We start from the raw sequence: 26114 nt of genomic DNA on the forward strand, positions 1-26114 counted from the left end.
ATTGAATACAAACACACACATATATATATATATATATATATATATATATATATATATATATATATATATATATATATATATATATATATATATATATATATATATATATAGTATTATATATATATTTTTTTTACTAAAATACTAAACGATACCATTCTAAATGTATATATATATATATATATATATATATATATATATATATATATATATATATATATATATATATATATATATATATATATATATATATATATATATATATATATAATTGTATCGTTTAGTATTTTAGTAAAAAAAATGTATATGTATAATACTATATATATAGCCTATATATATATATATATATATATATATATATATATATATATATATATATATATATATATATATAGTATTATACATATACATTTTTTTTACTAAAATACTAAACGATACAATTCTAAATGTATATATATATATATATATATATATATATATATATATATATATATATATATATATATATATATATATATATATATATATATATATATATATATATATATATAATTGTATCGTTTAGTATTTTATTAAAAAAATGTATATGTATAATACTATATATATAGCCTATATATATATAGCCTATATATATATATATATATATATAGTATTATACATATACATTTTTTTTTACTAAAATACTAAACGATACAATTCTAAATGTATATATATATATATATATATATATATATATATATATATATATATATATATATATATATATATAATTGTATCGTTTAGTATTTTAGTAAAAAAAATGTATATGTATAATACTATATATATAGCCTATATATATATATATATATATATATATATATATATATATATATATATATATATATATATATATATATATATATTAGTGCTGTCAGTTAAACGCGTTATTAACGACGTTAACGCAAACCTATTTTAACGGCGTCAATTTTTTTATCGCGAGATTAACGTTCTTTTTGGTCTAACAAACTTTGTAGTTTTTTCACATGCTGTTGCAACAACTAGTAACGTTAGAAAAACTACAACACCACTCCGGATGTAGCTAGACCGGAAACAAAACATCATTACATTGTGTGAGCGATTATTTGCTCCAAGTGAGAATGTTGGTGTGAAATCGAACACTAAAGTATGCCAATGTTGTTTTCAATAAAACAAACATTTGAACAAAGCAAGCCGATCCACTTTTCTATGTTGATAAGAGCATTAAAATAAGAAAAAATAATGGGACAAAAAGAAATCAAGGGACATTTAGAATAAATAAAAATGTGCGATTAATTGTGAGTTAACTATGACATTAATGCAATTAATCGCGATTAAATATTTTAATCGTTTGACAGCACTAATATATATATATATATATATATATATATATATAGTATTATACATATACATTTTTTTGTATATGTATCGTTTAGTATTTTAGTAAAACAAATGTATATGTATAATACTATATATATAGCCTATATATATATATATATATATATATATATATATATATATATATATATATATATATATATATATATATATATATATATATATATATATATATGTATAATACTATATATATTGCCTATATATATATATATAGGCTAATATATATATATATATATATATATATATATATATATATATATATATATATATATATATATATATATATATATATATATATATATATATATATATATATATATATATATATATATAGCCTATATATATATATATATATATATATATATATATATATATATATATATATATAGGCTATATATATAGTATTATACATATACATTTTTTTACTAAAATACTAAACGATACAATACTAAACGATACAATTCTATATATATATATATATATATATATATATATATATATATATATATATATATATATATATATATATATATATATATATATATATATATATATATATATATATATATATATATATATATATATATATAGAGTATTATACATATACATTTTTTTGTATATGTATCGTTTAGTATTTTAGTAAAACAAATGTATATGTATAATACTATATATATAGCCTATATATATATATATATATATATATATATATATATATGTATAATACTATATATATAGCCTATATATATATATATATATATATATATATATATATATAGGCTAATATATATATATATATATATATATATATATATATATATATATATATATATATATATATATATATATATAGGCTATATATATAGTATTATACATATACATTTTTTTACTAAAATACTAAACGATACAATACTAAACGATACAATTCTATATATATATATATATATATATATATATATATATATATATATATATATATATATATATATATATATATATATATATACATTTAGAATTGTATCGTTTAGTATTTTAGTAAAAAAAAATGTATATATATATATATATATATATAATATTTATTTATTTTTATTTTTTGCTCAAATGTCATTGGACTTGCATGTGCCTCACTCAGGGTGTGCTTCTTTTTTTTAGCATGGCGGATGGCGCACGCTCTAGCATACAGAAAATAGACTTCTTACGCCATCTAGTGTTAATGAAGGCGCTGCAACAACAGAGGCGCAGGCTGCTCTACAGCATGAATTTATAAGTACAATGACAAATATTTCACCCTCTGAGAATCACCCTTATCGGATACATAACTAACTGGCGCGGTTGGGATTAAGGCTAAAATAAAACCGAGTGATATCGTCTTTGTCGACGGCTTGTGACAATACAATTTAGGGACACATCCGACTACATATATAAAATACATGTTTAATAAAGCACTTACATAGCTACATAGGCTTATATATAATTGAATGATGATTTTATTTTAATAGTAGATTTATTTAACATGGCCCAGCATCTTTTGAGCAAGCATTGGATGATGGGTATCCTGAAGGGACCCAGAGTATTGTGCCCCCTTGCGCAAATGGTGTGAGAGATCACCAATGGAAGAGGCAGCGCTCTTTCGCGTGTCATATTTTTGAAGAGCCACGCGTTTCACTCTAGGTTCCCCCACTCGGCACGCACCAATGCAGATACGGACCGGATCGGACGCTGCTGGCGCCTGAACGTGTTTCCATCTTCATTGCGCTCACGGTGCTTTTCCAGCTCGCCGGTATCATGCAGTCTTTAATATCCCCTGTCACCAAAGCAATACTGGTTGCACTGTTTATTTTTGCGATCCTGCTCATTTTGTACGTGATATTATGGTATATATGTCGAGATGTGGATTGTGATCACGGAATTTGATTGACATTATTGGATGCGTCTTTAAGGACATGCACCGGGTGTCCCATCCATTGGCACTGATCAACGAGGGAGCAAAGGGTGACTCTGGTAAGTTCAATGTGACTAACCCGTTTAACTCCAGGAATGAGATTTAGGGATAGACAGCAGTGATTCGGTATAATTTTAATATAGGCTACTGATATAGGCTGAGGTGTCCTTTTCCACTTACGTGTTGCGCTTCACTGGCCGTCGGTAACCATTGCAAAGGCAGGCTTTCCTTCCACCTGTTAATGTGGACGCTCCAATTCAAATCATTTCACATGTCCAATTTTAAGCTTTTTAACTAATCTGAAATCAGGGAGTCGAGAAGGAACGTCGATCTTCTTCCATCTATCGCTTATTGAATTCAAGTTACTTAGCTGCCATTTATGAAATAACTTTTCTCAATTAGTAAATATGCAAAGGACTAAATCACCTTTCATGAATTCAGTTCTTTCTTTCCCAAATTGACAGAGTGTAGGCTATTGCTGCGCGGTGAGCAAACATTAGGCTACCAATAAAAGTTGGCACAGATATGATATCAAGGGCTCGCAAATGTTTTTAAGCATGGCATCTGTTGAGAGCCATCTCCTAGTGCGAACAGTATGTAGCCTAACTCCTTTCGTCTGTCGTAGTATTCGGATACACTAAAAGCAAATATGTTACACCCGTTAATCGCACTGGAAGTTTATGGAATCCTATGGCAAGCCTAATTAACATGTATTCATATAAATTAAATAGTATCTATTTTTCTTAATCCACTAGTAGGCTATATTTATCCTATAAGATAATGAGTAATCCAATATTAACAAGTGTATTTTATTTCACTCGTAACTTTTTAATAGATAGCCTACCAATGTATTCCAATAGTCAAGGACTAACTATTCATTACTTATAATAGTCATTACATATTCGTTACATTATTAATTTGCTACCTATTCAGTTAGTGGCAAAAATTCTTGCAGTGTTTTCTTTTTTTCTGTTGAATTGTAACCTAATATTAATATTAATATTTTATTATATTTTATTATCTGTCTATCTAGAGTGAAAATCAATTGCTGCTGCTATATTCCAGTGTTACATGTAGCCTAGCTACTAATTTGTTTTTCTGGTAGGCTAGTCTACATATAGGCCTACACTAAAAAAACAAAAAAAAAAACAAAGGTTCTATATGGCACCTAAAATGGTTCTTGCTCGTAATCATAGGGGAACTTTTTTAAGTGCTATATAGCACCAATTTTGGTGCTTCAGTGGTTCTTCAGAGGTTCTTCACCAGTTCTTTGACTATATAGCACCTCTGAAGAACCGCTGAGGAACCACTGAAGCACCAAAATTGGTGCTATATAGCACTTAAAAATGTTCCCCTATGATTACGAGCCAAGAACCATTTTTGGTGCCATATACCTTTTTTTTAGAGTGTAACTATCTCTAATCACTATCTATTTCTAGAGATTAATTTACTAGAATGATTTATGAGACTGTCCGTCACTAGTAACAATATATAGGCCTACATTTTATAGTATATGATGTATAGTTAGAAACAAAATAGAGGCCTATTTGAGTTTATGAAATAAATGTTAAAACGGCTTGCCATAGAAACCTGTGGTACGCCTGTTGTGCGCTTGGGATGCGAGAGCGTTTAGAATTTGGTTCGTGTCTTAATCCGCTCGTAATGCATATTTTCAATGAAAACTCAATGCTACAGCTTTAGATGTCTTTATATTTATTTATTCACCAATGTATAGTCTACAAGCAACGTGCAAATTTATGCAATGCTTTAATAGGCTAATGCGTTATCTTTTTCCACTGCTTAGAGTAAAAGATTTATCTATTTCTCCTTTTGCAAACCGTCCACAATTTCACACCACGAGCATAGTGACTCACCGATTAAATACTCCACTCTGAACGTGAGAAGAATCTCAAGTGTCAGCACAGTCACCATAGCGCATCATGAGCGCGTCCAACTGCCAAATTGCCCTCGAACCGAGGCCACCTATTGCAAGTGAGCTTGAGAACGAACCGCTAGACCCAGATCAGTGGCATTGAGGTGAGCTGCTACCGACGGAACTCAAAGAGTCGCTTACATTTCCTATCTGAAGGACAAATAGAGGGCAGATCAGATGTAGATTTAATTTTGTTTGTTGTGTTTGTTGAAGATGACTCAAGATGTTGAAGATGTTCATCTGAATATAAAAGCATTAGACTTGAATAAAAAGAATACTAAAAAAACAATGTATGAAATGTATTTAGGTGTGTGATATTTCTGTGTTCAAGAGAGAGACAAGAATGATGTGAGGAAATCTTTTACTGCACTGACATTCACAATTCATTACAGAATGACCACACTTATACTCATTAAGACTGACTGTCCATACCCATTAGTGTCCATCAAACTATATTGAACATTTAAAAAACAGATAAATAAATAAATGTGGCGAGGAAATAAATTTAATAGACCTCACAATAAATTTAACACCTTTTGAAACGCCTATTGAAACAGTTTGAAGCAGTGAGGTGACATTAAATCCTAAATCATAATTGATGAAATACATCCCATGAGACTGTGGTTAATCTTCAAACCCACCATATTTGACCTTACTGAACATATTTCTGGCCAAAGTCTCCATCTTGAACTTTATTTACTCCTGCTCTTTTATCAACAATATAGTCCACATTTCTGACATAATTCAGGCTAAGGGTCTTTGGTCTTGAACTTTCTAGACATAATAATTGACTCCTGCTGATTTATCAGCCAGGAAGTAGTCCATTTTTGACTACTGGACATATCAGTATATCAGGCCAAAGCGTACTTGATGTCGACCTTTCTATACATACTCATTGACTCCTGATGTTTCATCATCATACAGTAGTCCATATTTCACCCATTGAATATAATTCTGGTCAAAAAGTACTCCGACATTAACTTTGTAAACATAGTCATAGATACCTTCTGATGTTACATCAGCCGTACAGTCCATATTTTACTGAACATATTTCTGGCCAACCACCTAAGAGGTTTCTGTCCCTCAATTAAAAGTCAGGTTACCAAAACTTAAAATATCCAAAAAGGTCATATAAGGGTGTTGGAAACCAAATCCATTAGTGAATGAGTGGTTTAACCCTTCAATGTATGACTGTTTCGCCAATCATTCTTACATATTCGGGTCTTTAGCGACCCGGATCTATAACACGGATGGCTCTCTACCTGCCGCGATAATATAAAACTCTCCTGATATTAGTGTAACAATTACAACTAAAGCATATTTCGTTACCTTTTGGAGCTTGGAAGAGTTCAGCTTGAGCAGATGTTTTATACCATCATCATGTCCTAGTCAGAGCTCATTTCCCAGTATACATTCAGCATCTGGCTCATATTCGCGATCTCAAACATATTCTCAAAACGATCATTTTCAACATCTTCAAAATAAATATTTAGATCACTGACAGCTTCTTCGCCAGATCAAGTGACAGTGACACTAATATTTGATTGTGTTCAGTACTTGCTCTGCTGTAAATCGCTGAGCCATTTCAAGTTTTGCAGATTATACTTAGCATTATTGTTTCGTTTTCTGTCTGAGGTAACTATGAGTGAAACGTCACTTCATCATTGTGTTTCAGACATTGCCACCTTGTGGAATAAAGGTGAATTGCACTTATTCCGTCATTAAAGATTAAATTATTATTGTGCATAAAAAAATATATACGTACAATTCATCCTACACACCTCGGGTCGTTAGCGATATACAATTTTTACAAAAAATTTATGGAAAAACAGGCATTATTTTATACTTTTTTTCTTGTTATATTGTTTATAATGAATTGATTGAGGAATACTAAGAAGGTTGATGTCTAACTTTAAAAAATGAATGAGGACGAGGGTAGTGAATGACGTCCCGGGTCGCAAGTCTTGTGAAGTGATAGATCACTTTACATGATGAACACATTTTATTTAGGCTTTTATTACTGTACATATAAACACACATACATAGAGCACATTGCATACAGTAAACACATGAACTCAAATGTGCTCATTTCAGTATGTGTGTTTGTCGATTATTGTTTAAAATAAAAGTAAATCAGTTCATATAAAGTGATTTTATCAAGATTGTACTCAAGACTTGGATTAAGGAATTCATTCATATGGATTACTTATTTTACGCTTTTATGACCTTTTTGGAGCTTCTCTAAGTTTTGGTTACTTGGACTTTCAATGGAGGGACATTTTGAAGATGAACAAAGGTCTAGCAAAGGTAAATTATGACCAAAAAAATTGGAGGAACTATCCCGCTCACTCATACTCTGAATGCCAACTATACTCCATGTGTGCATATGCAACAAATTACACAACTGTTCTTGGAACAGTGAAACTGGAGGGAGGGTGAGAGGGAGAATAAGAAGAGGTAGAGTGAGAGATGGGGGAGGGTTGAAGCTCCCAGGTTAAAAGTGCTGTTGTTCTGAATGCATTCTGACAAGGAGTCAGTAGATACAAACAAACTCTGAAGGGGAAAATACAACAGCTGTTTTGCTATCTAACATCCAGAGTAAGTGGAAAAGAAGCAGAGAGAGAGATTGAGTTTATGCGCGAGTGGATGTTTGTCTGGAGGCTTAACACTTCTGGAAAGAAACGACTGTGAGTAGGGATTCAGGTCAGCGTTGTTAGAACATGCTCAGGAGGAAGCAACCTCCCTGGCCCTGATAGGATAAAGCAACATGTCTGCTGAAAGAGATGAAGACAAGGAGAGAGAGAAGATAGGAGATCCTCTGGTCACACTGACATAAAATTATTAGAAGTTTTCACTTTTGATCAGTGGTATTGATTTAACCAGCGAGGACAAATCTTGAGAGCTGTGTGGAATAGCAAGTTGTCATTTTGTCAGACCTCAGCCTGTTCTGTGTTGTCCATCTGACCCATTTCCAACGTTTTTCTTTTTTCCTGAATTGTTCATACATTATAAAAATTCAGTAACAGGTCAAAGCTTAAATACTAAACAAAATTCTTCAAAGATAGAATTCCCTGGTGCTCAATTTCCACAATTTGAGACATCCAGGCTGTCTTCTTCTCAGACAAAATCCCTTCTTGAGAGCACTTCCAGTAGAAAATGTCTGTTTACATAGTACTAGTCAAACATCAAGGATTCTCCACAACCTGCTGTCACTGCACCAAAGCTGAGCCCCAGGTTTGTGTTCCTGCTCTTGAGGCGTTTTCATGGCACACATCCCCCTTGTATGACAGTAGGCTACATAAATGCCTGTTTGCTCCCATCAGGTAAAACCTGCATGTGCCGAGAATGTAGAGCGAAACGTCACACTATAAATGCAAGCAAGCAAGCAAATAAATAGATAAAAAAGGTTGTTTTTTCGAGTATAGAAGTATAATTTTTTTTCTTTGTAATATATACTATTTTCTTGACGATTTATCCACATAACATTTTCACTGAAAAGTTGAACTGAACAATTCACATGAACTTCAGAATGTTTTAGGATTATTTTGTCCTCCTTCTGCTGTAATGACAGCAGAACTTAAGCTGGTGAGCTGGCAACTCCACAAGTAAAACCTGATCCATGTTATGCAGCGAAATTTGAAAATGTTCCAAAAGCACATCTTGTGTAATTTGTTGGAAGCAAGAACATCCAACCTTTTTATGTTTCTTATCTATCTATCTATCTATCTATCTATCTATCTATCTATCTATCTATCTATCTATCTATCTATCTATCTATCTATCTATCTATCTATCTATCTATCTATCTATCTATCTATCTATCTATCTATCTATCTATCTATCTATCTATCTATCTATCTATCTATCTATCTATCTATCTATCTATCTATCATCAACTTATATAACTTAACATCTTAACATACATGCACTGCAGTTCAAAAGTTTGGGTTTGATAAGATTTAAAAAAAAATCTGTCTTTTCTGTGTTTTTACTGTCTCTTATGCTCACCAAGTCTGCATTTATTTGAGTACAAATCATACAAAAAAAAAGTAAATAGTAAAAAATAATCTATTCCTGTGTTAGCTAAACTGAATTTTCAGCAATCATTACTTCAGTCTTCAGTGTCACATTCAGAAATCATGTGAATTATTCTGCCCAGCATCTTTAGAGCAAGCATTGGATGATGTATATAGCACTATATTATATAGGCTATATATGCGCCATGTCACAAATGCCCTGTTTAGACCTGGTTTTAAGATGCGTTTTGGTTGATCAGATCACAAGTGGACGATGCTAAATACAGTTCTAAACGGGGTCTAAAACGTTTTGAGCTTGTCCACTTTCGACCATTTTCAGAAGTAGTCGAAAACGCATTCGACCGAATTGCTTTCGTAGTGTAAACGTTCATGTGGTCGAATGTGTTCGAACAGCCACAAAAGACCGCCTACTGACCTAACGCGCATAAGCATTATGGGAAGCATGCTAGCCAGACAGGATTTAATATTAGGCCTTTTATGTTCTGATTCCATTAATATTTAGACATTTTCTTCCAAAATTTTTGTTTGTAGCTGCAAGAAAACGGATTTGCGGTCTACAACATGGAGTAGGGGGAGACCAAGGATGAAAGTAACACCTTTTGTTTGAGCATCGGTAACTGAGTGGTTATTTGTGCTAGATCTATCAAAATTTGATAGGCTACATGGTAGCCACATTTGTCTGCTGCTACAAATCACAATCACAGATTATGTGAGTTAAAGGGATAGTTCACCCAAAAATGAAAATTCTGTCATCATTTACTCACCCTCAAGTTGTTCCAAACCTGTAGGAGTTTCTTTGTTCTGCTGATCACAAAAGAAGATAGAGGGAAGAATGTTTGTAACAAAGCAGATAGAGCAACTATTGACTACCATAGTATTTTTTTTCCTACTATGGTAGTCAATAGTTGCTCTATCTGCTTGGTTAAATATCTTCTTTTGTGTTCAGCAGAACAAAGAAACTCATATAGGTTTGGAACACCTTGAGGGTGAGTAAATGATGACAGAATTTTCATTTTTGGGTGAACTATCCCTTTAATGTCAAACACAAAGAGTTCTGTTGTTGGCCTACAATCGACCCCACTTATGGGGTGAATTGTAACACAGGCCAGGGGATAGGTGTAATTTGCTGAAATAAGATCCACACATCTAAATTGATGTGAGAATGTTATTGAAGAACAAAGAAAAGGCCTAATCTGTTTTGAATAAAGTGAACAATTTAGTAACAAAAAAACCCCCATTGTATTGTATTTCTTTAAGCGCTTTAAATTTCGCACAAAAACAATTGTTGTGTGTGTTTATGTGAGTGTATATAGGGCTACTGTATATCTTCCATTTGTCCTGCTGCTATATCAGTCTGTCATTAGTTGAAACTGCATCGGCTGATAACTGTACCAAATTGGCCAATTAAATTCAACAATTATTTGATCTTATTTGCTGTCATTATTGTCATTGATTAGGCCTACAGGCTACAATATTTGCATTATATTGGCCAGCTATAGCTATTATATTTGCACTGGCCGCTAAAAAAACTATTTTTATCCAAGGTATTTCTTGATTGGACTGGACTGGATTTAAATGTCTTAAATGTTTGTTCATACCAAACTTTCAAATCCTTATCCTGCTATGTCTTTTGGTAATCTTCACCAGCTGTATTTTTTTTCTGTCATTTTTTCTTTTTCTTTCCTGGCAGTGGATAATCCCTGTAGTAAATCGGAATCCAGACTCTATTGCGTGTCTACAGTGATTGTCGTAGACAGCGGAACTATCGTAAGAACAGCTGATCCGTTCCTGCTGTATTTCAGCACGGAGCGTAAATACTGAGACACTCACTGTCATCTTCAAACATGTGGTGGTTTTTGCCTTGCATCCTCGGCTTCATCAGACTCTACTTAGACGGCGTCAAAGTTCTCCTATACCAGCTTTTCAACAAATCGTTCAACCTGCCAGGTTAGAGGTTTTTATCTTTACGGATCTGTAGTGGTCTAACGGGTAGTTATTTTGTAACGTTAGCTGTCAAACGTTTATTCAATAGTAATAAGCTGTCAGGTGTAATTTTGGAACGCTATGTGAGAACTGCGCTTAAAGGGACAGTTCACTTAAAAACGAATTCTGCATCATGAGTTTTACGGCAGAATAACAGCATCAGTCACTATTCACGTTAGTTGTGTGGAAGAAAAGTTGTAATAAATGTGGATGGTGACTGAAACTGTTATTCTGTCTAAAACACTGATGAAGGTAAATAATACCCGGGTTTGGAAAAACAGGGTGAGCACTTAAGTATATAGTGAGTAATTTTTTTTTTTTACAGTTTTTGTTGTTGTTGTTGTTGTTGAGTGGACTACTTCAACTTTTTCTTATACTTTATTCTGAGACAGTTTGACTGTTGCATATTATGGCTCCTCCTCACTCGCGTTGTCTGTGATTTATAGGCCTACTGCTTAAACTTTTATAATATATTAAACGTGATTACATAATAAACATCAATAGTTAATCTTTATTTAAATTGTTAGAAATGTAATGCAGTTTTTTTTAAAGTATCTTATAAGAAAATCTTATTTACAGACCCCCAGTGTTTCATTGGTTTCTTGCTTAAATTCTGGTTTTATAGTGTACACACTTGTGCCCCTTTTCTTAGTAATAAATGATTTATGGCAGATTCCTGGTCATTCTGAGTGTTGACAGAGATTCAATGATGCTTTCGTCATCACAAAGTAATCACAAGTTTCTACTTAAGGTTGCTCGGTTGCAATTTTAGACCGCTATTTACTAATTTAAATCACCGTGAAAGGGCAAACATGTCCCAAAGCACAAGGATTAGACCCAAATCCAATCCTACCTCACAATGGTCTTTTGATTCAGAAATATTTAAAGCTTTTGAAGCCCACGGGATTAGCTATAAAAAAGAGAGAGAAAAATAAAGGATGATTAAGGAACACTGATTTTTAAGACTTGTTTGCTTTCTTTGAATACCAATATTTTTTTGAATACGTTGTGTGATGGCAATACAATAAGCCTTACAGTTAATGCATAATTAACTTAATATTATTTGACAAAAAGATTGGCCAGTAAAACATCAATCTTGGACAAGTGGACCTGTTTTTTCTACATTAGTCATATTTATAAGTAATACCCATTAAGCAAAAGAGTGAAGGAAAGGCACCATTAGTAGGCTTATCACAAAATCAGGTCATGCATTTTCTACATTTAATGATCCCTGAGGCCACTGCACATCCAAGAACACTCACAGAGGGATGACAGAATATGCCCTAAAAACAAAGAATGTCCATGTAGAACACCCCCCCCCCCATTTTTTGAATATTATGCATTAAATAAAATCCATAATTTTTTTCTTGCTTTCTGTCTTGCTCAGATTTGCCCAAGCAGAATGGAAAGGTTGCCATAGTTACAGGGGGAGCCAGAGGAATGGGATATGAGATTTCCAGACACCTGGTCAGCCTGGACATGCATGTGATCATTGGTATAGTATCATCTTATACCTGATTTCAGATCAGTGCACTAACACTATTCCATTGGTGTCTGGACTCCAGCTTACAGATCTGTTCCTGTGGTTATAACCTGTTAATTGGTTCCCTGCTACGTGTGATCAGGCCTGGTTCTAGGCACCTATAGAAGGTTGGGTTGGCAGATATCCTGGGTGGGCTTTTTTAAAGATAGATAGTGTAAGGCCCGCCCAATCGTCCCAATGGCGGTTTCGTTTAGTCTTTTCAGCAGAGCAAAGTAATTTAAAGGGTTACTTCAGCGATTATCATTAAGCTTTGTATCAGTAGAAACCCGGTAGTATATTCAAATTATCGTACTTTCCCCCTCATGTCCCCCTGAGATGAGAGAATTATGCATTTTATTTCTGGAAAACATCCTCCGATGACGCAAATATCGTCATTTTGTGTCATCTGAGGATTTTTTGGCCAGAGGCTAGAGACTACAGCCAGTAGCAGGAGCTAGTTCTGTATGTTATCATCCCGCCCATGGGGGTGGGATCTCACTCACAGAATGTAAATTTACACGGCCGCTCAGCTCGGGCATTCATAATGGAGCAATGTGGAGCAAAGTGAGTGTTTCAACTTTTCAATGAATTCCTATGAAAGTTAAGCTTCCACAGGCATGATCTGAAAACGTGCCAGACTGGACACGTCGTGAATGAAGGCCGTGCTTACCTCAGCTCAGCTCTTCGCTCTCGTGATGAATGAAATCTGACTCCTGCTGCATTTGTTCTGTGACTTTCGTTCGGCTCACTCACACTTTATTGAAAAGACATGTTCAGTTTTTAATTGTAGTGGCTGTTCTCTAACTGAACGAAACGATTGTATAGGTGCTGGTCATATAATTAGAATATCATCAAAAAGTTGATTTATTTCACTAATTCCATTCAAAAAATGAAACTTGTATATTATATTCATTCATTACACACAGTCTGATATATTTCAGAATGTTTATTTCTTTTAAAGGGGTGGTAAAACACATTGTTTTGAAGGCTTGATTGTGTTTGTGGGGTGCACTGTAACATGTGTTAATGCTTTGTTTTTAAAAAAAAATCATTATTTTTCATATATTTGACCTTTATTCTACACTGCTCTGTCCCTCCTTGTAAAACGGTCTGATGCTTTCCGGGTTGTATGAAGCCAGTCCCTCAAAAATACGCAATGGGCTCAGATTGGTTAGCTGGCCCAGTGTGTTGTGATTCGCTAACCGCAGTGTACGTTTATCGGAAACGTCACGCCCCTTACCTTACCGGTAGACTGTGCTTTTGTCAGTATTAGAAACGATGGCGTCAATAAAACCACACCAATCTGAGCCCGAATCAGACCCAGAACATTTTAGTGAAGATGATCGAGCAGAACCTGTTCAGTCCTAATGAGTAAAGACTGCGGATCTATAGTGATCGCTACTGAATGGCACTGTTACTTTTGTATTTTTAGAACGATTATAGCCAAATATCTGTCGCAAGAACTATTAACCCAAAACACTAAACACTGGCTTTACTATAGTAGCCAAATCACACACAGAACCATGTTTAGCATGCCTGTAGATAAATAATACATAAAAGCTCTAATCAAAGAATCATTTACACTAATGCCAAGTTCGCTGTTGAGATTTTAACGTTAGTGTTTGTAACGATAGGTGTTCGTCGGATAACGTTAAGTATGAATAAGCATTTAACAGACTGGTTTACAGAACAGTGTTGTCATCTGTTTACTTCCTTGCTACAACCTATTACAGGAAAACACATCAATGAAAAATAAATCAGACTTACAGGTTGTGGCCCATAAACAGCTTCTGTTTGTAAATCCAGCTTTCAGGTCAAGCCGTTGTGCATATCCTGCATTGAACTCACAAACATTGTGAAAGTTTTCCTCCGTGAAATGTGCTGCGGGAGGGAGCCCCGCGCGCGTCGTGCATTCACACACTGGCAGTGTTTGTCTTATGCAGCTCACGTTGTGCAAATCCGGTGTTGAACTCGCGAACATTGTGAAAGTTTCCCTCCGTGAGATGTGCTGCGGGAGGGAGCCCCGCACGTGCCTGTTCCCTTCTGTCTCATACACACGTGCATATAACATGTTGTATGTTAAACGCTCTGCAACGCACCCCTGTCCCTATGAAGGCTGAACAAAGCAAGTACCCCAGACCTGCAATCCGGATGAATATAACAGCGTTTCCTCGGCATCGCGGCAACAACACTCCAGCCTAACTATACCACAACAGCGCCGCGATACAAAATGGCCTCACCCCCCCCTATTTAATATTCTCGGAGGAGGGGTTTATGTAAATATTGAGCCTGGTGATGTGAAAATGAAAATGAAATCTGCATCTCCATAAAGTTGGTCAGCAGCAGGAAGCATTAAGTGCTCTAAAACTTCCTGGTATACGGCTGCGTTGACCTTGGACCTCAGAAAACACAGTGGACCAACACCAGCAGATGACATGGCACCCCAAACCATCACTGACTGTGGAAAGTTTACACTGGACCTCAAGCAAAGTGGATTGTGTGCCTCTCCTCTCTTCCTCCAGACTCTGGGATCCTGATTTCCTAAGGAAATGCACAATTTACTTTCATCAGAGAACATAACTTTGGACCACTCACCACTGTTTTTGTCTTTAGCCCAGGCGAGATGCTTCTGACGCTGTCTGTTGTTCAAGAGTGGCTTGACACAAGGAATGCGACAGCTGAAACCCATGTCTTGCATGCGTCTGTGCGTAGTGGTTCTTGAAGCACTGACTCCAGCTGCAGTCCACTCTTTGTGAATCTCCCCCACATTTTTGAATGGGTTTTGTTTCACAATCCTCTCCAGGGTGCGGTTATCCCTAATGCTTGTACACTTTTTTTCTACCACATATTTTTCTTCCCTTCGCCTCTCTATTAATGTGCTTGGACACAGAGCTCTGTGAACAGCCAACCTCTTTTGCAATTACCTTTTGTGTCTTGCCCTCCTTGTGCAAGGTGTCAATGGTCGTCTTTTGGACGGCTGTCAAGTCAGCAGTCTTCCCCATGATTGTTTAGCCTACAGAACTAGACTGAGAGACCATTTAAAGGCCTTTGCAGGTGTTTTGAGTTAATTAGCTGATTAAAGTGTGGCACCAGGTGTCTTCAATATTGAACCTTTTCACAATATTCTAATTTTCTGAGATACTGAATTTGGGATTTTCCTTAGTTGTCAGTTATAATCATCAAAATTAAAAGAAATAAACATTTGAAATATATCAGTCTGTGTGTAATGAATGAATATAATATACAAGTTTCACTTTTTGAATGGAATTAGTGAAATAAATCACCTTTTTGATATTCTAATTATATGACCAGCCCCTGTATTACTATGAATATCAAAACGACGGTGGGGCGGTGTCATGGTGGGCAAGTGATATAACCAGTAGCCGTAGCTTTGGGAGTGGCCTCATAGGGCAGCAAAGCAAGTGCATTCTGGGAGTTGTTGGTCTTTCATCCACATGAGACAAAAATACATTTTCTGTCTTTTCTCAGTCTAGAAGGCACCAAATTCAAAAAATAATTTCACATTTCTACTACATAAATTACCAAGTTTAAATACACATTCATCTTCCCAGCGCTGAAGTACCCCTTTAATTCCAATTTACCTTTATCTGACAAATTTAAGTTAGAATGCCGATTGGTTATTAGATCATTTGTATAACAATTTAACTACACATTTGATTATTCTATTTAACTCTATTTACTCTATTTACTCTTATTGAAATCATTCATTCGATTCTCAGAGTCGCACAGGGTCCTCGCACCGGCCGTTATGCGGGCCCACAATCACAAACTCGCCAGTCCGATCATTAACCAGAGGTTATGGCTAAAGCGATTGAACAATGCCCCCCAAGCTTGCTATTGTTAAAAAGTACCCATGTAGCCCCCTACAGTCACCTATATAACAACTTGGTTAAAGCTGAAACAGTAACCAGAGGTTATGGCCAGTACCATAAAACAATTCCGTATTATCTCAATAGCATTTTATCTGGCCCCCTATAATGCGACTGCATAACAACTTAGTTCAAGTCGAGCAGTTAGTCAGAAATCTAGAATCTCGCCAGATGTGCCCCATGCTCCATACAATCCGAGATCTAGTATGTACTTAACCCTGGTCGCAGATTTGCGGTAACAAAGGATACATCATAATGCACTAAAATCAATAATTTCAGAGTCAGAAGTCAGAATAAATCAAATGTAACAATTTATTATTAGTTAGGTAAATGTATAATGCCAATTACATAATAATTCAAAGATAATCAATACATAACATCAAATTTTCCAAAGTAAAGAGTAAGAGATGCATACCAGCCCTCAAGGAAATAGGATACATAATGCATAATGCATTACGGGCTGATCTGGCTACAGAATCGCGCCCTGACCCTTCTGCAACATCCCTTAAATACAAAAAACAGACCAGACCAAGACAGAAACCTCCTTCAAATGTAAACATGACTTCACAATGGGAATTTGCATTAATCAAGTCCTGTAGACCTGTAATTTACACCTTATTGAGGACAGGAGGTAAAGGCTGATTGGCAGAGGACACACCCACCACAATAAGCAAAATATCTCTAAACTCTTAAAACCTTGCTTTACCTTTGTACCAGTCGCACTGGAACGTTTCAAATGATTCCAAACATGTATAGTACTTAACCCATGTAGATTTTGGGTGAATTATAGAGGAGAGATGGGGTGAGGGGGGGTGAAATGTAAATTAAGTTCAAATGTTAATTTCCCGAAACATCCTTTGTTTTCTCGGAAGTAGTTGTTCCTTAGCACAGACTTCCCGGCATCTTACAGTCTTATGGTAGGTAGGTAGGTAGGTAGGTAGGTAGGTATAGGTAGGTAGGTAGGTAGGTAGGATGGATGGATGGATGGATGGATGGATGGATGGATGGATGGATAGATAGATAGAGGCACTCAAGTTAAAATAACTTTTCAAAATCGCAAAAACGCATCCTGTGTGAATGGCCCTAAACTGATTAGAAGATGAACAGCTTATTCTTATTTCATTGCTGTTATTTAACCAGACAGTTTGCCTCGTACTTTCAGTTTAACAGCATTTACAGCAAGCCAAAGAGGGTAAGCTTTCAACTGAAACTGCCCATGCCTAGAACCGGCCCTGCCTGTTATACATTTGAATGTTTTCCATACCATGTAGAGTGTTATTAGTATGACTGGTGCTGAAGAAGCTCTCCAACCCACCTTCTTCTTCCTTGTCTTCCTGTTTCAAGCGCTTTCCTCTTTTTTTCCATCCTTGTCAGTCTACATTATCAATAAGAGCTTTTTCCTGGAGAATAGTGACGCATAAAAGGCAATAAGAAGGGCTTAATGCAGCAAGAGTAACTCTCCTTGTCCTCGCATGTTCATTCAAATGCAGGACAGGGTTCTTAGGGTACTGTATATTAAGAAACAGGACTTGGCTAAGTACTAGTGTTAGATCGATATCAGAGCTGCCAACTTTTCAAAAAAACTTAGAGTGAGATTTGGTGGGGCCAACCAAAATTTTGCCGCGTACAAAGCAAAAATTGCAACAACAAAAAATTAAATAAATAATAATCATATTATATATATATATATATATATATATATATATATATATATATATATATATATATATATATATATATAATAGCTATATACACACACACATCACAGAAAACACTCTCTCTGCATTAGCATTTGAGTAGTATTGTTTTTTTTTTTTTTTTTTAATTTCTTTTTTGCCTTTGATAAGGTTGATAATTAATTCTGTCTATTAAGACAAAATGCATCTTTATGACGCTTTGTATACAGTATATCCTATAGACACACACACACACAATTTTAAAGCACTATGTAGAGGAATGGTTTTGTCTAATAGAGCAAATTGATTATACATCAACCTACAGTATACATTTACAGGGAAGAAAAAGGAAAAAACTGTCAGTCCTGTCTGTTGCTCTTCTGTCTGTTGTGTGGTTCTTTTTTGCTGTGGCTGATCTAAAAAAAACATTGTAGTAAAAACTACTTTAAGTAGTTAAGTTACATTCAAGTTATACCCTTTTGAAAAAGTAGCTACACTACAAGTTACTATCAAAAAGTAGCTGGCTACATTGAAACCACTTTTTTCTTTTTCTTTTTTTTTACAATGAGATTGTTACAAATAACTGAATAATTGTTAATGAAGAATGTTATAATATTTGGGGTTTCAAGCTTCATAATGCAATGTAATTATGATTTCAAAGAGTATAGGGTGAATTCAGGGTTATTGGGACACTTTTCCCCAGACATTTCAATGGAAAAAAACTGTCAGAATCATTACACACTCAAATATAGCCTATATCTCAAACTGGCTGTTAAAGTGCAAAATGGTTACAAATTTAACATCAGTGCAAGAACAAAATGTATGCAAATCAACTTGCGATGCTGTTTGCGAACGTTCGTTGGAACTATGGGCACTCCACTCCACTTCGCTCATTACAGGCTCGTTCTCGTCAGAACCCAAAACAGTATGTAGTTTTAGGTCGCGCAACACCGTATTTTTTTGCCCATGAATCTTGAACCCCCTCACCGAAAGCATAACTAATCGATCAACATGATCGGCTCAACATGTAGATCTATAGATAAACTCATCTTTCGGGCATTTGACCGACCAGGTGACACTTCAGCGTGAGAAATCGGGGGTGTGGCGTGTGAGCGTGTGGAACCAATCAAATGCGTGTGTCTCACGGCCAATGCGTGAGAGTTGGCAGCTCTGCGATATATCGGCCGGCCAAGTTTGTGCGTCCAAATGGAAAACGCAAATGCTGAATGCCTTGTCTATAAAACTGCTTGCCGTTGTATTTAGGGAGCTGCAAATAGCTAAGTTGTAGGCTATTCATATGCATACGATAGCTGTTACGAACACTGGTCATAGGATTAAGTGATGCCGACGTTGTTCCGTGGTATTTGTGGGAGTTTTATTCAGCGACCACGTGGCTGCGGTTTGGACGCGTGTGTGAGTGTCTCTCCAGTTTTTCCCACACATAGACCAAGTCACGGTAGTGCGCCTCAGAATCAACTAAGGCCGTCAGCCCGTCACATACTGCGTTTTTTGGCGGATGCCAAAGCAAATTTTTATCCTGCTAAAGCCTTAATTGATCGGTGAGTGATGATACTGACTGTTGCGCTTCTGACAGGTCGCATGTGTTGCTGAGAGAACAAGCAGAGAGCCTCCGGCCGCGCGCGTGCACTCACCGTCTTCAAACTGTCTTGCTCTCCCTCCCTCGTGCATATTAAGGAAAATCAATTGAGAATTGACACGATGGTAAAAGGTCGAAAGACCCAAGTTTCACATGGAGCATTGGGCATTTTTTTCCTGAATTACCACTGGTGTTGCTCTACAAGAGATTAAGTTAAGTGCACCTAAGCATTAAATGACAAGGTTGTAAATAGTTTTAAAATTAAGTATAGTACAGTCAGTGTGCACTTTATTATGCTGCTTGCTTGTTGCTACTGTGTGCAATAGTGTAATTATTTTATTTATGCTTAAATATTTATTTTTTTAATATTTATAATTTTTTACACCTGTTTTTAATATTTGTTAAATATTGTTTTTTTTTTGTTCAATAAATGTTCCTTTTTTAAATTGTTATCATCATGATCATTGTGTCATTTTTATGATGTAAATTGAGGGAGCAAAAGCAGTATGGGCTCCAAATATCGGCTCAAGAAAATCGGCAGCCCGTATCGGTCATCGGCTAAGGCTGATGAAAAAAAAATCGGCATCGGCACTAGGGCTGGGTATTGACACAAATTTCACAATTCGATTAGATTTCGATTCACAAGCTTTCGATTCGATTCAATTTTCAATTCTTTTCGATTCAATTCAATATCGATTATTTTGGATATGTATCAGGTATAATACATGGAAAATTTTCTCAAGGAAAACTAATGTTGTAAACTATGGAGTCAGTTGATACTACATTAGCCTACTAATATTGTGGTAAAAGTTAACTGATTTGTATACAAACACTTAAATGACACAAAATTATGTTTTTTTTATATAATAATAAAGTTATAATATTAACTTTACAATTACATAATCATAATTATACTCCAATTAGTTTAAAAAATATATATAAACATTTAAAGGGTGGCTGTCATAAAAACTTGCCAGATTTATTAAATATTGAAGAGCATTGACAATGAATATCCTATGTACTGTGGTGCATATAATTAGCAAAATGCTCCTCTCTAGAGTTAATTTTTCTAGCTGACTAACGAGTTTATGGACACTGGATATGGTTTTTCTGAGGTAATGACGTTACGTGACATTTACTTGTAAGCCGTTTTACTTACATCTTTCTGCGGTTGAAACACTGATTGAGCGTTTCTATGTGACATGATACGGATTTCGGTAAGTTGTCCTGTATCTTTTAACACACTTTCAGAAGCTCATTCGTGTTTATTTCGCGCTGGTACTGGTATTAGCGGAAGAGAAGATCCGTTCATGTTTGCTCCGCGCTGCTTCTCTTGAGCTGAGCTGCGGCAGAGCGATCTCACGCCACAGCGCCAAAACGGTAGCCTATTTAAGTTTTTGAATTTCGTAAAAAAAAAATAGACTAATCGATTCTTGGGATTTAAGAATCGATATTGTTTTGTAAAAGTGAGAATCGGTTAAAATCGAGAAATCAATATTTTTTACCCAGCCCTAATCGGCACTAAAAAATCCATATCGGTCGATCCCTACTAAGTACTGGCTGTTTTTTGGGTAATATTAAAAGCTCATTGTAAAACTGTTGTGTAGTTGAATTTAGCTCCATGGTTGTTGTATGAGCCTGAAGTACATCTGTGCCTCTTTGTAGGTAAACTGCTTTAAGTGCTAATTTGCTTCCTTGGGGGGGTACCAAGCACATAATTTTTCTGATGGTGTGCCATTTAACATCACTACCCTATATATCGATCTGGATCAGCATGATCTGACTTTTATGTAGGCTAAATTAAACTGATAGTAGTGAGTTTAATAACTCTGCATGATTAATTAATTCCCTTACATGTCCAACAAAAAGAAGCAACTTTAGGATTTTCTCCATCATCAAATCTTTCCACCTTGTGTATGCGCTACCAGTGTTTACGCTCGTTTAATTTTCTCTGTCTGTCTTTCTGTCTTCTGGCTTCAGACCCTTTCTGCTTCTTTGGCCATACAGGCACTGATTCTCCTATGGTCTCTGCTGGTAAATCACGATAATAAGTATATTCTGTTGTGTAATTTTCGCAAAATTTCACATCACGAAACAGCACTATTCTACTGGTGTATCAACAGAGAGGGCAGCCAATGAGAGAAGATTCTTTCCAATGTTTGTAGATACCATCATTTCAACATGGCGAAATACATTTCGGGGACGACAACCAGCACCTTACATAATTAAAACACTTTTTATAGAAAAACGGTTATGTGTACAGTTTCATCTGTGTACATCTATGAGTGTAAAAAACCAAATTACTGAATGCGCCTTTAATTTGACCATGAGCAAATAAAGGTGAATCAATTTGGAATGCAGATTTTTCTTGATAACTTGATAAATAAGTATTTTTTTGTCTGTCTTTTTTTTACTGATTTGCTGATGTAAATTCATTATGTGCCATTGATGCGATGAGAATTTGATAATCATTTTCTTTCTCTTCTTCAGCTGGGAATGAGGAAGAGGACGGTCTGGCAGCAGTGAAGAAGATTCAGGAGTTGAATCAAGGAAAAGGTAAAATTCTTGCTAAATTAAATGTTTTTGGAGGGCCTGGAGCTTTTAGCTGGTCTGTAAAAAAAGCTCAGTGTATTTCCGAGCATCATTATGTCTACACCTTCTTCCATCGGTGACCCTGACCTTTACGTTCTCCTTGAGGTGATGATTTACTCCACCACGACCTGATACCACTTAACTTGCAGCTAAACGGGATAATTTTTCTTGCAATGTTTGGACTGGGGTGTTTTCTGGAAGAATGTGTAAAAAGCAAGCAGAAGAATACCAAGAGAGAGATGTTTGATGATTGTGTTCGCTGAAGAACCATAACCTCATTGTAATGCAGATGGGATATCGAGAGCTGCAGTTCGGATGAAGGCGCACTCGCTTCCCTGCGGTATCCACCCCTCCCCCACGTTGAATTTCAACTGCTAGGCGAGAACAGGCCCATCGGTTTTCACTCCTAGCTTTCATCATTGGGCTATTGAAGTTGAGAAATAATGCACTGAAGGAAAGCTGTCCTTCTGCCCTCATCTAGGGTCAGGGTCATTTTGTCTGAAACTGTAACCTTAAATACCAGTTTTGAAATTGGTCATGGTTCAGAGGCAAAAAAAGCAATACCGCGAAAATGTCAGATGTGCTAACAAGAAATGAGTCTTTCAAAACAAGCAAAGGCTTGGCCAGAGGTCTGTTTGTGTGCTTATATGTGTGTGAGGCTTTACGCTCAGCGTATCTGTCACTTTGCTTCTCTAAGCTGGTCTAATAATGACACGATCGCTTTTTATATGACTACAATCACCTAATGAGGGTTAGACATCACATCCAGCTAAACAGAGGAGTTGATTCAAGAAAACAAGATAGACTGAGCTGACAAAGATAAGACATGCAATTATAATGGGCTCATGTTTACTGCTGCTCAATTGGACAGTTTAAATTTGGCTGTGGCTGGGTTATTAAAAATAAATGCTGTGCCAGAATGTTGCTGGTTTAAAGAAGTTGGAGGGGTCAAAGAGGTCACACTTGAAAATGTTTACTTCAATGTTTCCTATAATCATTTCTTTTGCTCCTGAATCACAGTAAATATTGCTTTAAAATGGCCCGGAATGTGTTGCTTCAATGTGACACATGGTGATGTCCATTAGGAAGTGAGCTGCATTCAGCTGTAATTAAATGCGTATTAAATTTACCTTGGGTTGCACACTTAATTGAAAATGTAATCAAGGTTACGATTATTGTTACTGCAATGAACAAATCATGAAAAGTGTAGAATCTGTCACTATTAACGACAACAGGTTTCATTTCTGTAACTGGAGATGTGTAAACCTGCAGCATTAACTTCAAGTATTGTTGTATTGCTTGCTACGTATACATTATTTATTAAAATTTAGAATAATAGTTTTGTTTTTCATTCTGCTAAGAGGGCCAGTGTGAGGTTAGGCACTGTGTAAAATGGCAATAAACGGATTTAGGAACACAGCTTGGCTTGTTTTGATTGTGTAGCCTGCATAACGAATTTGACATGCGGTTGACTTACACAAATGTATCTTAATATAAATGACAGGCTATTCATAAATTAATCACAATTACAATATCAAAAAACATATTAAGGAGTTACATCTTACATTAGTTGATTTTACATTGGTCTGTGATTTCGTTTGTACATTTGTTGTTGCAAATTTTGCTCACTATGTTGCAGTTTTCAAACTGGCTAACATGAGGTTTTGTCCAATTTGTGAGAACGACTTGTGATGGTTGTGGAAGAATTAGTTAGAGTGGGTTGAATATTATAAATATGCCTAATGTTTTCCATAATATGCCAGATCAAATATTAAACATAACTTACTGCTGTTCAAAGGTAATAGTTTTTATTTTAATAAATCAATTTTATTCATCAAAGATGCATTGGCCAAAAGTGACAGTAAAGACATTTATATTGTTGCAAAACATTTGTTTCAAATAAATGCTGTTCTTTTGAACTCTGTTTATTAAAGAATCCTGAAACAACGTATTGTGGTTTCCACAAAAATATTAAGCAGCATGTCTTAACATTGATGATAATAATAATAATAAGAAATGTTTATTGAGCAGCAAATCAACATATTAGAATGATTTCTGAAGGATCATGTGACACTTAAGACTGGAGTAATGATATTTATTTTTGTCATCACATTTAAAATATATAAAAATGGAAAACAGCTATTTTAATTTGTAATAATGTTTCACAATATTATTGTTTTACTGTATTTTTTATCAAATAAATGTAGCTGAGCATAAGTGGCTTCTTTTCTTATCAACCACAACTTTTGAACTGTAGTATACCAGTCAAAGTGTTGGCAGGGCCAGCTAAAATCTCAAGTATTTGCCCAACTGAGGCACCAAGGCGGGGGGAATATTTACTCTGTATCCCTAAATGTATTGAATTTAGATAGCTTTAGTTGAATGTACCCAAGCTCAATTGAACTGAACCACCCAAAATGGCACAGGCCAAGCTCATCACGGGGTCACACTGACCCTTTACTCTGCAGCTCCAAGATAATGTCCGTCTTAGACAGATAGTGCTGAGTGACTGATTCAGGGCAAAGCTCTGCTGGCAGACACACTCGCCCCACGCTGATCCGCTCTTCTCTCTCTTGCCCTGACAACACAAGGCAGACATACAGAGCTGAGCCGTGGCAGGCGGCAATACACCCTGTCAACACGTTATGGATTCAGTCACTCTGGATGGGCGGACAGTTATGTTCCCAAGGCTGTTTTCCACCCATCCTCCGCTTGTTTCTTTCTCAGCGCAGCTGCCGCAGCTCTGGATCATTGGTGTGATTTCTGAGTGACAGGCCTTTTGTAGCTCATCACAACGGTTTTCAGTGTCTGTGTCATATGTTAGATGCGGTCATGGAGCCTGCCATAATGACATGCACTTTCAGAGTTTACTGTAGTTGTTAGACCAAGATTTGCTGATATGTGACATACATTGTGACATTGTATGGCCATCGAATGTCTGTTTAAATGTCTCTTCCTCTGCTTTGCACAGATAGACTGCATCACAATTTACATACCGTCTGTCTTAAAAGGTATGCAAGATTATGATTACACTGAAAAAAAAATGATATGGTTATGTCCTTGTTCTCTTTTAGCTTTTGCCGATTGTAGAAATATGTTAATGAACCAGACTTAACGGGCGCAAAGTTCCACTTTTGATTCATCTTCTTTATAAAAACTTAATCCAGAATTCTTGAGAAGTTCTTCCTGGCAAACATGAGGCAAGCTTTTGTGTTCTTCTTGATGTTTCCGCATTGCTACTCTGCCATGGATACTACTTTTGCCCAGTGTTTTTCTGAGTTATGCTGAGCAGTTTATGGATGTTGCTCTAGTGTCCTTTGTGACTTACTGGATTGCCAACTATTCCAAACTTTCTCCATTTGGATGACATTATTCTGATTATGGTTCATTGATCTGACCCACTAGTGGTAGGATTTTTGATTAATTTGAGTCTTTACTTTCAGACTCAGTAATTTGATTCTCGTCGCCTGATTCCAATATAATATTGAATATTTGAGTATAATTAGGGTCATTAACTTAACTTGATTAACTTGAT

At 35.5% G+C, this 26114-nt stretch overlaps 1 protein-coding gene across 3 annotated transcripts in view; it reads left to right on the forward strand.

Moving 5' to 3' along the window:
- The first annotated feature begins 2992 nt into the window (after positions 1 to 2992).
- dhrsx (dehydrogenase/reductase (SDR family) X-linked) overlaps positions 2993 to 26114 on the forward strand; it is a 63020-nt gene continuing 39898 nt past the window's right edge. Inside the window, exons 1-4 of one of the 3 annotated variants that reach the window (XM_079813440.1) lie at positions 2993 to 3408; positions 11010 to 11266; positions 12690 to 12797; positions 22478 to 22543. In XM_079813440.1, the coding sequence (XP_079669566.1) occupies positions 11164 to 11266; positions 12690 to 12797; positions 22478 to 22543 (277 nt within the window). In that variant the 5' untranslated portion in view covers positions 2993 to 3408; positions 11010 to 11163. The remainder of the gene's footprint in view (positions 3409 to 11009; positions 11267 to 12689; positions 12798 to 22477; positions 22544 to 26114) is intronic. The other 2 variants (XM_079813441.1, XM_079813442.1) reach the window with 2 other exon arrangements.

Source organism: Gobio gobio, assembly GCF_949357685.1.
Source record: "Gobio gobio genome assembly, chromosome: 3".
Classification (NCBI taxonomy): Eukaryota; Metazoa; Chordata; class Actinopteri; order Cypriniformes; family Gobionidae; genus Gobio; species Gobio gobio.